Source organism: Phycodurus eques, chromosome 11 (assembly GCF_024500275.1).
Source record: "Phycodurus eques isolate BA_2022a chromosome 11, UOR_Pequ_1.1, whole genome shotgun sequence".
Taxonomy (NCBI): domain Eukaryota; kingdom Metazoa; phylum Chordata; class Actinopteri; order Syngnathiformes; family Syngnathidae; genus Phycodurus; species Phycodurus eques.
In genome coordinates this window covers 8,420,132-8,432,663 of record NC_084535.1, presented here as the reverse complement: position 1 = coordinate 8,432,663, position 12,532 = coordinate 8,420,132, and the positions used below count along the sequence as shown (strand labels likewise).

Sequence of the window (12,532 nt, the reverse complement as noted above, 5' to 3'; positions counted from 1 at the left end):
TTATTTGTGATTTTGTTTTTCCCAGGGCTTGGTCCTGCAGGGTTCACTGTACAGCCTTGTTAATTGTTAATGAGCTCATGTTGGACAATGTTCTTTTTACGTCACTGTAGGTAACGTTGTCAGTGGGACCATCGGAAAGCAGATGGTGGATATGTTGGTGGAATCGTCAAGCAACGTGGAGATGATCCTCAAGTTTTTCGACCTGTTCCTCAAACTTAAAGACCTGACAGCTTCGGACCTCTTTCACGATTATGACCCTGATCGCAAGGGATGCATCTCCAGGAAGGATTTCCAGAAAGCCATGGAGCTCTCCAAGCAGTTTTCACAAGATGAGAGTCATTTCCTTCTCTCCTGCATTGAGACGGATGATAGCGAAATCCTGGATTACGAGGCTTTTGCGGATCGCTTCCATGAGCCGGCCAAAGACATCGGCTTCAGCATCGCCGTGCTGCTCACCAATTTGTCTGAACACATGCCCAAGGACTTAAGACTGAGGGCCTTCTTGGAGCTCGCAGAGTGTGTCTTGACTTACTTCCAACCCTATTTAGGCCGCATCGAGATCCTCGGCGGCGGTAAACGCATGGAACGCGTTTACTTCGGGATCAGTCAATCCAGCCGCACGCAGTGGGAGAAGCCACAGGTGAAGGAGTCCAAGAGGCAATTCATTTTTGACGTGGTCAACGAAAGTGGAGAGAAGGAAAAAATGGAAATGTTTGTCAACTTCTGTGAAGACACAATCTTCGAGATGCAGCTTGCGGCCCAGATCTCTGGCTCTGTCAGCGGAGAGCGTCATGGGGGAGAAGAAGAAAAGGAGAATGAAGAAGCAGGCCTGGACAGGAAGGGAGTGTCTCAGTGGTGGTTTTCGCTGATGTTTCTCATTTCTGTCAAAAAGCTTGGCACTGTCACAAAAATGACCCTGAAGGATATCCTTTTGTCAACCGTTGCCTTCCTCAGATTTCTTTTAATGACTATGCTCTGGTGCAGTTGCGGTGTAGTGAGCGACACTATACACGTGCTTTACGTAGCTTTTGTTAACGGCGGACTCATTGAGGGAGCCAAAAGGATGACCATATCCGACCTGCTCAGCGGTATTCTCGAACCGACGCTTGATGAGGTCACAGACGTAGCAAGTAGCGTGGACCGGGTAAGGAGGCCCTCTGCCACTTTCCTCCCTCAGAGGGAGAGCAAGCAAACAGCAGCCATGACCTCCACCAGGGAGATGGATGTACTCTCTGACATATTTGGCCTCAAACTGAAAAGGGACGGAGGACAATATAGACTTGCGACACAAGACATGACAAGCAGTCACACTGACCTGTCCATCCCGGCTGACGCTACTTTCTCTGACAGACATCAGGGGCCGGTATTTCTTTGATTGTATCGATTCCAAAATATGAAGTAATTCATGTTCTCTGCTTTAATTTACCATTGATTCATAGAATATTTTTTTTTCGCCCGTTTTTTTCTATTCACAGCCCAAGGCTCACATAGTTAGAGAGAAAAAAGCTCAGGATGAGATGATGCCTGAACCAGAAAGGTTAGTGATTTCTTTATGAAAAGACAGAAGCTTTGTTTGGAATCATTCACTCATTCCCAAATCATGATATAAAAATATATATCTATCCATCCATCTATTTTCTGAGCCGCTTACCCTCACAAGGGTCGCGGGCGTGCTGGAGCCTATCCCAGCTAATCATCGGTTAGGAGGCGGGGTACAACCTGAACTGGTTGCCAGCCAATTGCAGGGCACATAGAAACAAACAACCATTCGCACTCACATTCACACGTATGGGCAATTTAGAGTCTCCAATTAATGCATGTTTTTGGGATGTTGGAGGAAACCGGAGTGCCCGGAGAAAACCCACGCAGGCACGGGGAGAACATGCCAACTCCACACAGGCAGGGGCGGGGATTGAACCCCGGTCCTCAGAACTGTGAGGCAGACGCTCTAACCAGTCGTCCACTGTGCCGCCATGTTAAAAGCTATATATTAAAAATGAATCAGTCTATGACGGAGTGGTACAAGTCATTATTTTCAGATGTACCCTTGATCAAATATAACTCTGACTTCCCTTCTGTTGCTTTGTCGTTGCAGATGGGCGACATGTGAGGAGACAATTGTGAACGAGGTTGAACAGAGGGCCAAGAGACTCTCTAATAAATCAGAGGATACAGGAAGCCAGAATTCCGCTTTTGGCGAGATGATAAGCTCTCATCATAAGAGCCTGCTGGTGTGATTTAAAAAAAAATAATAATAAAAAAATGCTTTTACACATTATTATATGGTTGAGACAATTCCCTAATGTTGTTTCATTTTCTTCCAGAACTACTTTGCCAGGACATTTTATAACATGCGTTTGCTGTCCCTCTTCGTTACCTTTGCAATCAACTTCATCCTCCTCTTTTATAAGGTTGGTGTGAATGCAGTTCCAAATGAAATTAAAATTCAGGTACTTGATTGGGCTGATTTAAATTAATAAATCAAATTCATTGCCCTTTTGCTGACTTTGATTAGAATAGAGGACAAATGCTCAAATTAGGCCCGATTTTCGCTATGTGTTTTACCTGCTTTAACTTGTCTATCATAAACATACACTTGATGTTGCATAACAACTCTTATGACAGAACAGGCTCCAAGTGCATATTGACTCTGGCCTTGACACCTTCTTAATAGGTGGTATCTTTGCCAACATCACCCGAAAAGGAAGTCGACACATCACTTGACCCAGTGGCTGAAGGTGATGAGGGTGGAGTATATTATGTTCTGGAAGAAAGCAGTGGTTATATGGAGCCATCACTTCTCCTCCTGGCTGTGGCGCACACGCTCATCTCCTTCTGTTGCATTATGGGTTACTACTGCCTCAAGGTACACCCGCTCAAATCACTTCATCAAATGGGCCCATGGGAGCTTTTTTCGTTTTTAACATTTCACAAATACACCGCAGGCTTTGTCTATTCAAATCATGCGCTCGGCAGGTACCCTTGGTGATCTTCAAACGGGAGAAGGAAGTGGCCCGAAGACTTGAGTTTGATGGCTTGTATGTGACACAGCAGCCCCCAGAGGAGGACATTAAAGGCCAGTGGGATCGGCTGGTCATTAACACTGTGTATGTTCACATTTAGCTGGCACACATTTCATTTGTTTCAAAGCATTTACTGTTTTACACTCATTAGGCCTTTATTAAGTTACACCTTAACAATCTAATACCAGAGCCAGTACACTGAGAGTAGAGGTGGCTGAACAAATTGTGGAGTGAGGGGCCACAGTGCTCAGAGGGCACTTACAACAAAGGGGGAACCATGCTCAAAAATTAAATACACATCACTTTGATGGGTTGCTACATGTAATTATGCCGCTTATAAGCAATATATAATCATATGGTGCAATGCATAAGTTGTGAGAAAACATACGTGATAAATGGGGACATCAAAGGGAGGCCAAAAAGTGGGGTGCCCCACTGGTTCCATCCCCTCTGGCTGAGAGCTGTATCAAGAAATCTGATAAGGGTAAAACATTTTGTCCCGTTTAATTCTGTAAGGTAAACAAAACATTATAAACTCCTCTTCAACGTTGGATTGATAATGGTAACTACTCTTTGACCTCATTTAGATTGTGCAGGCTCACGTAATATGTGAAGCAGATGTCTCAGGTAATATGCTAACGTGTACTATACCGTTTGTCGTTTCAGGTCATTTCCAAGTAATTACTGGGATAAGTTCGTTAAGAGAAAGGTAAAGTCCTTTTTCCAAGTATTTTCTTTTCTGGGTGGCCAAAAATCAAGTAAGCGTGTCCATCTTGTGTAAATTAAAGAAACAAACTTCACTTTTGTTTCATATTCAATTTTAGCCAAAGGTGATTCAATTTCAAGCTGCATATGAGTACTTAACCACGCGGAACCCGGAGCTTTGGAAGAGTCAAGTCATTCAATAGATGTATAGGGTGGGTCCATTGGGAGTTTGGTTGTTTGGTGTCAGTCAACCCTGCCGCTAGCAGCTCTGGAGCTAGCAATCCAACAAGGAGTGAATTCTTGACTGAAACGCTTTACCTGTAGTCAACTGGAAACCACATGACAGTGGAAAGTATCCAGTAAATGATCAGGAATATAGGAAAAGAACAGATGGTTTCATTAAAGACGTATAGCGTAACACTCCCACCAATGTTGTCCCTTTTGAATTCTCCCAACATACAGTAATTACACTTTCTAACTAGTTTAATTATTTATGTAATGTACATATTCTTACATTGCTAGGAAAAAAACAATTCTCAGCTGCGTCACTTCAGCAGAGTTCTTTAATCAGTAGTTTCATCACTGAATGGTAATGCTATTATAATAGCTCCTGTTCTTGAAAGCAGCAGGTCTCCATTACACTCAGCGAGAGGCATTTAATTATGACGCACTCCCATCATCTGTCAGTGACTTTGACTCCATCAGAAGCACCTTCTGCCATCTTGATACATAATCATCAAAAATAACTATGTTTGCACAGCGAGAATGCCCGTGTCACTGTATAAATACGGCACACAAAGTACCTTGAACGGCGTCGGGGCGTAGGAAGAGGGAGTGCCGACTTGGAGAAGACCACACCCATCAGCCTGAATCTTGTCAAATTTGAGTAAATAGACTTCAGAATAATATTAATCTAAAACACTCCCAATTTTGTACTCTCACGCATAGGATAATTGTTTAAACTTTGGCTTTCAAAATCATGCAGAGGACCTGTCAAAGTGAGAATGGGGACACAGACACCAAGACATACATTTTGAATATTTCTACAGAGTTTGAAAGATATAAAAACGGACATTTTATCTCTGTTAACAAACATCAGAGGCATGTCCACAAGTTCTGCCGTTTGCAGTTCCTCTCAACGCCAGTGGGTAGAGCCTCACACGCATCGGTGGATATTAACTACATAGTCTTCCCAGACCATTTGGTCCGAGAAGGGGTCTTTTGAAGACTGGAATCAAGATTTGATGGGAAGCTGCTAATTAGGTTAAGGTCCACTTGACGTGCACCAGGCCCTGTCCTCGTCACCGTCTCACAGCAGGGCAGCGTGGAGGAGTGGGAGTTCTCAGGTGGTCGCGTGTCTCTGTGACGCCTCAAAGTTGCAGCGTGCATGTCCGCTACATCAGCGTTTACCCGGTTACGGCAAGTTCACAGCAAAGGCACACGGCCTGAAGGATTGTGATGAGATGGGACTCCTGCCAGGAAAACATGCTCATTTATATTTCAAAATAAATATGTTTTTACTGACTCACGAAAAAGGGACCAGTTACGGTGTTATAGACATCAGTGTCAAGATTAACTTTTGTGGGCACTTTTGAAGACAATAGCATCTGTCTTAAGTCACAAGACTAGCATTAATTACTGTATTCAACCCTCTGCATCATTTTAAGAGCCTTCAGCAAAACAGATGATGTGATGTCAGTAAGTGCTTCTGGTAATCCACTTCTGGTCCAGCGTGGAGGTCGTGGAGATTGCTTACCGTCTATTGAGCTGTTGGCTCTTGTTTGAAAGTTGATAAATCAACTGACGCTGCCACAGCAACACAATAGATATGCCCTCCTATTTTATTCCAACAACTTTGAATTGGTGTCACATCAGCATTCTATTTTTGCAACATAGATGCCTTTGGAAACTCTTTTATCAGTTGCTTGCTGTCACCCACCTCTCCCCTCCAGGTGATGGATAAGTACGGAGACTTTTGTGGCCGTGACAAGATCAGTGAACTTCTTGGTCTGGACCAGGTGTCCTTAGACTTCAGCTCTGAAGGAACAGAGAGGAACAGGCTCCGAAAAGACACCACCTGGGTCACTCTGTGAGTACATAAGTGGCAAAGTCACTTTTACATTGAGGCCATTTTACATTGAGTGCCTTTAATGTTTCTGTGGAAAATTGTGCATTTATGATGAGATGATAATACAGTGGTGCCTCGAGATACACGTGACCCGACATACGAGTTTTCAAGATACGAGCTATCATTCTTCCAGTCCGCGGTGAACTCAACTCACTGAAAAACAAGCAGCGGTTCGGCAGATAATGAACAGGCTTCACGCTGTTTATTGCCACCCCTACTTTAAGTCTACTGTCAAAGGAAACATAAAGCCAAAAGAATTACACGCTGTGTATTTAACCAGCCATAGCTTCGCCTTCTTAAAATCCTTTTAGCTCAATGCTGACAATCGATGCAAAACACCACACACAGGCTAACGACTAGCATTGATGTTGTGTTATAACTCTTTCAGTATCGGATATTTGAACAGAAATGGTAGAGCAACACGTAGATCGATAATATAACAATACTCACAGGCATATATACTTTATCCTCCGCGAAGAACAGCTAATTACGGCGGCTTACTGACTCTGACCGTCTCCATGTACAACAGGATGTCTGTTATACTGCCCCCAGGTGGCGCACATAGGAGCAGGACAATGTCCATTGAGTTGAAGTAAAAAAAACAGTTTAATTCTTTACATTCTATTTAATTATTGCATTACTGTATATTTTTATGAAGAACAATAATATAGTGTCAAATCAGCACATCCTATTCCCCGTAACTGTCGAGAGAACACTGGCAATGGGCTGTTAGTTGATGATTCACTCATGCTTTGTGCGGTATTCCTCAATGAGCTCCTAGACCTAGAACATGTTTCACTTGAGAAAGCACAGGACATCCTAGTTAAGAGCCATCTGAGAAGGTCTTGGAAATAGACAATGGATCAACAATGGTACAAAAGTGTGGTATAACTTCTGTGTGCCCGATGATTTAATGAGTCTGATTATTTCAGATTCAGCTCCATTGACATCAAATACCAGGTCTGGAAACTTGGAGTTGTTCTCACAGACAATGTAAGTCCTAGCTGGCGCTATACGTACGTCGTACAATATGTTTTATGACTCTCTATTTGTTCGCCGGCGTACAATCCCAGTCGCTATCTCGTGCTCGCTTCCTGTATTTTACGGTGACAGATGACATTACTCCAGTATAAATTATATTTAATGTTTTATGACAGATTCCTCATTTATTTTGATGTTGTGACCTGCTGATTGTAGTTTGATGCAAATCTACGCAGTGCTCAAGTGATGAGCGTAATATCCTGTGATTTTGCCTTATCTACAACACACATTTGTCTCCATGCCGTCTGCTCATCTCTCTTTGTGTGTTTGATGTGTGTACTCGTCGTGTTGCGGCAGTCCTTCCTCTACTTGGCCTGCTACATGACCATGTCAGTTTTGGGACACTATAACAACTTCTTCTTCGCGGCCCACCTTTTGGACATTGCCATGGGCATTAAGACTCTTCGCACCATCCTCTCATCTGTCACACACAATGGAAAACAGGTGTGTGCGTGTGTGTGCACGCATGTGTGTTTATATATGTGTGTGTGAATGGAAGGGGGGAGGTTAAGTTCGTATGTGTGTCTTGTTTGTTGTCAAAATTTATCGATGTATAAACCAGGATTTTATTTGATGATGGTCAGTATTCCTCCAAAGTACATCTAATCCCAATTGCTATTGTTGTGCTTTTGTTTGTGTGTGTTTGCTAGTTGGTCCTGACTCTGGGCCTTCTGGCTGTGGTGGTCTATCTCTACACGGTGGTGGCCTTCAATTTCTTCCGCAAATTTTACAACAAGAGCGACGACAAGGATGCCAGAGACATGAAATGCAATGACATGCTCACTGTGAGTTAAATGAGCAAGCACACGTGTACAGGGGTTCCTCGGTTTACGATGGACAGACACACACCGTGTCGAGGTTATTGATGGCACGCAATGACCTAGTTGGCGCAGCACACGGAACAAGAATGCACGCTTAGTTAGCACTGTACTCATTGTTTTCCACTATATGACGTGTTTTTCTTTCAAATATTTACTGTAACTATGACTTTTCTACTGCGTTAGCATAGGCTAGTGATGGATGACAGGGTGTTTAAATTTATAACATACAAATTACAGGTTATGTCACCACCGTAGGTACAGAACTTTGTTGTAAACAAGGAACCCCTACATATTAAATGTACTTCATTAGGTACACCTGCACAGTCTAATGAGATCCAATACAGTGTCCCCCAAATTCTGCTTTTATAAAGGTGAAAATGATCAGTTTTGATTGACACTGCTATTGTTAATGGAGAATTTTAATGCAACTTTCCGTCCCAGGAGTATATATTTTCTCTATATATCTGGAGAGCCACATGCCTCGGCCACAAGTCACATTAAGACGTTTCTGTCTGTGATCCACTTCTTATTCCTCCCACCATTATTCTATAAAATAATGGACAGCGGGATAAAACAAAAAGCATCTGCTCAAGATATAATATCTCTTTGTTTGGCCAGTCACAACACTGTAACACCCCCCTGCCTGCGCGGTTTCCGATGTGCAATCCCCTGTCACTCACAGACGGAGGGGTGGCAATAGCATTTGAATAAATCCCTTCTAATTTTGGAGGCGGGAGCGCTTACATCAAATCTTCAGTCACAGTTACTGAATTAATGTGCATGCTTGACGTTGAGCAGCGCTTGAGCAAGCACAGTTTTCAGGATATCAGGGAAGCACATTTTTGCATTGAAGTACGTGAATACTTATTTGTGTTTCTTTAGTATGTGAGTTCTTGACTTAAGAGCTTAGTTGGTTCGGTCACCAAGCTCACAACTCACTTTAAAATTTATTTTGTCTGCTCCAGCCCCCATAAAACACAATTTTATAATAAAGGAAAATAGCACTGGAGTCTATAAAAACACAATAAAATGAGAGTGTAAAGAAATAAACTGGTTTTATAAAGCGTAATTACGTTGTAAGTTGGGAGGAGCCAAAAGTCACAATAAAAAATGTGCGCCTAAGCGGTGTGCCTTTAAGGGAGCCTGTCCTAGTGAGTGAAGTAAGCAAAATGGCCGGTTACTCTCTGTGTGACCTCTAGATGTGAGTTTTGGCCAGTTGTAGCTGCTTGCAAGAGTTCTTATTTTGTATTTTGAGTGTTTTGACTGTTTGTACCTTTAAATAAAGAGCTGAAAGCTCATCGGCAACTGTCTCTCTCCTTTTACCCCCCATTTCACTCCAATGGCGGTATAGCTGAAGCTCACTGATAAATTCAAATCAGGCAACTGCTCTTAACTTCAAAAAACACTTAAGTTGGAGCACTCGTAAGTCAAGGTACCATTGTTTTACATTTTGATAATTGTTGCATTGCAGTTTTGTAACCCAAACTTTTATTTGAGTCTTAACAGTATAATTAGACAACAAATACATCCATACAAGGTTGGTCAGAAAAGTTCTTCCTCCTGTCTTAGGTTTGATATGTTTCTCAACAGTTTAGTAGCCACCACTAAAAGCCATTTTGTGCTTTTGGTCTTGTTTCTTCAAAGAAATGTCCTTGGCTCTTGGAAGCGAGGTATCATCCCTGCTCGGCAACCAGACTTAATTTGTCCTGCCTCACGCTCTTCTACAAAATCTTTTTGGGGAACTGTAGTCAAAAGGCAAAGAATATTGATTACACAGTCCACTGCTCCTCTGTGAAAACAAAGAAAAGAAAAAAAAAGGCAGGCCGGGCACTGAATAATGACAGCAATGTATTGTATTTCGGAGATTTGTCTTAAATGCCTTAAGTTTTTTTGTATTGCCCATACATTTGTTTCAGTGCTACATGTTCCACATGTACGTGGGAGTGCGTGCTGGAGGGGGTATCGGGGATGAGATTGAGGACCCCGCTGGTGATGACTTTGAGGTGGAACGTATCGTCTTTGACATCACGTTTTTCTTCTTTGTCGTCGTCATCCTGCTCGCTATCATTCAAGGTGAGTCGGATGTGTTGAATGGGTTTTAATCGCGCCGGCCCTTTATACTCCATCTCAGTAGCAGGACAGTAATGTGCGTGGTATGCTGTGTTGGTCACGTCGAGTACACTACACACTCTTAGAGCAAAAAGAACGGTGATTTTTTTTTCTTTTACCTGTCGAGTGTGGGGTCTCACACATTTTAAAAATCAGTAAAAAAGTTAAATTAGTATGTGCATATCCATGAATCCATGTGTCTTAGCCCCCCAAATTGTTTAGATTGTATGATAAAAAAAAAAAAAAAAAAGGGAAACGCTACCTGACTTAGCATCAGCCGTGGCAAAAACCAACAACTAAATTCATGTTGTGCTTTTTTCTTTTGCTTCAGAGTCAACAAATGCAAACAAAACACAATCTTGTCCATTTTTCACAGGCTTGATAATTGATGCCTTTGGGGAGCTGCGTGACCAGCAGGAGCAGGTGAAAGAGGATATGGAGGTGAGAAGTGACAGTCACTCACTCACACATGCACACACACACACACACACACACACACACACACTCTCTCTCTCTGGTTTAAATTTTGGGGGTTCCCACGGGTGCTTTAAATCCACAAATCCGACTCACAACAAATAGGTGCCTGACTTTACAGTTTGATAAAATGTACCTTTGTATTTGTCACGTGCTGATCATTTTTGTAATTACAATAATAGGAACAAATGATATGTAGTTTATAATACTGTAGTCTCGTGATTGTGTTGCTGGGGTTTTATAAATTGCCAAGCGACTGCTCCCACAATAGAAATGCTCGAGATTGTTCACTGCCTTCACCCCAAAATGCACTCAGAACCGTATTGCCGCATGCGATTGCTACGTTTGAGCAGAGAATACAAATTATGTGTGTAAACCTGGCAGCTTTCCCCAATTCATTTTTCTATTCAAGCTGTTTGCCTTTCAGTTGGATTGTGACAGTGGCTTTGAAAAGAAGGAACAACTTTTTTTACATTATGGTGCCAGCAGACTAAACACTGTGACCAAATCCCGTAACACGCCAAGTTTATACATTTAGTTCTCTCTCCCTCCCTGCAGACCAAGTGTTTTATTTGTGGAATAGGGAACGAGTACTTTGATAAAGTTCCTCATGGTTTTGAGACTCACACTCTGCAGGAGCACAACTTGGCCAACTATCTGTGAGTTTACTGTACTTTACTGAAAAATAGCCAGACTACACCTTGTCCTTACATGTGCCATCATTACCAGTAAATATTTATGAGACTACTAACGTTTGTGACACAGTAGACGATTTAGTTATGTATAATGTAGTGCAAATTATCTGCTTGGACTTTGAGTTGATAACAGAGTTGATGAATTAACACCTTCCGCACTAAATAATGTTTCTCAAAGAGTTATGTGTTGCAGATTTGCATGATTTCTCCATCAATGATTGTCACGCTATGGATCTTATCAGACGTGTTTGCATCTTTGGGGTGATTTTGGGGTCTCTTTCTTCACTTAGCTTACTGGCCTACTTAATCTTCTGCCCAAAACAAGACACGAATGAACACGCAGTGAACTAATACCCAAGAGCTTCATAACCATTTCTAAAACTTAGCACAATACCTGGACTCACACAGGTACTGCTTTCACTGAGTGAGAGGTTGATGAGCAGCAGCATAATTTGTTCTTGTGTTTTTGCAGATTTTTCTTGATGCACCTCATTAACAAAGACGAAACCGAACACACAGGACAGGTATAATCGTTTTCTCTTCCATTTAAATACCTGAGCCGTATGAATGTCAGCACACACTGGGTGCTCTTTTTCAAAGCAGTTCTTGCATTTATAGGTCCATTGTCAGTTGTAAAATTATGCAATTGTGCATTCTTACAATGTGATTTCATGGTTCATTGCTGTAGTGTTAGTGTACAAAATAAAAAAATAAAAAGAAATACCTATTCTACAGTCTCTAAAAGCTTTTTGCTTTGTATAATTAATTTGGTACTGTGTACAAACAGTAAATATTTAAGATACATTATCCCTGTGTTGACATAGGAATCCTACGTGTGGAAAATGTACCAGGAACGTTGCTGGGAATTCTTTCCTGTGGGAGACTGTTTCCGTAAGCAAAATGAAGATCAGCTGGGATGAAAGGAAATCTGAGCGATCTTAAACCTCCCTAGATAATGTCATCACATAGAAGCCATCTGCATTGATGCGGTCTGGATTAACCGGAACTTGGTGTGCACACTATCGATTTTGGACTTTGATGTAGTTTTCCCTCACACTGTAGATGTATTTCCAGTATATACCAGAGATTCAGTGCCATAATTTATTTTCATTTTTATTTAAATTAAACTAGCATGCTTTTTGTATGGTATCCTTCAACAAAACAATTGTCAAAAAAGTAATTGTTTTTCTCCATGGGCTGTTTTCAAGTTACAAAGACCTGCAATTCAAGTTAACCTTTGCAGTGATGTGTGTCTCAGTAAAGCTCATGTTTTGTGAACTAAGTCATTTGTCTGGCTAATCGCAGCCTCCCAACCCTTCTCCCCATTGTGACATCCAGATAAACACTCTCCCTGTGGCATTTGTTCTCTCGACGTTCCTCAGCACACTTGCGGGGCACTTCTTTGCCTCTCACGACAATCTCTTCGGGATCCTTCTTGTCCTTCTCATCGTTTTCCCGCTGTCACCTCATCCCTCATCTTCAGCTTGTTTGCACCCTCATTATAAACCGTCGTGTAGCGCGCTGGCAGGTCTCTCC

General features: G+C 42.1%; 1 protein-coding gene across 1 annotated transcript in view; it reads left to right on the top strand.

The window, feature by feature from the left end:
- The window catches only part of ryr2b (ryanodine receptor 2b (cardiac)), a 69,046-nt gene extending 56,735 nt beyond the window's left edge, over positions 1 to 12,311 (top strand). Inside the window, 16 exon segments of the mRNA XM_061690819.1 lie at positions 111 to 1,363; positions 1,476 to 1,537; positions 2,096 to 2,231; positions 2,325 to 2,426; positions 2,675 to 2,866; positions 2,977 to 3,107; positions 3,690 to 3,732; positions 5,681 to 5,817; positions 6,789 to 6,849; positions 7,195 to 7,341; positions 7,548 to 7,682; positions 9,635 to 9,791; positions 10,204 to 10,268; positions 10,860 to 10,960; positions 11,469 to 11,520; positions 11,821 to 12,311. Coding sequence (XP_061546803.1) covers positions 111 to 1,363; positions 1,476 to 1,537; positions 2,096 to 2,231; positions 2,325 to 2,426; positions 2,675 to 2,866; positions 2,977 to 3,107; positions 3,690 to 3,732; positions 5,681 to 5,817; positions 6,789 to 6,849; positions 7,195 to 7,341; positions 7,548 to 7,682; positions 9,635 to 9,791; positions 10,204 to 10,268; positions 10,860 to 10,960; positions 11,469 to 11,520; positions 11,821 to 11,916 — 2,870 coding nt within the window. The 3' untranslated portion in view covers positions 11,917 to 12,311.
- The last annotated feature ends 221 nt before the right edge of the window (positions 12,312 to 12,532 follow it).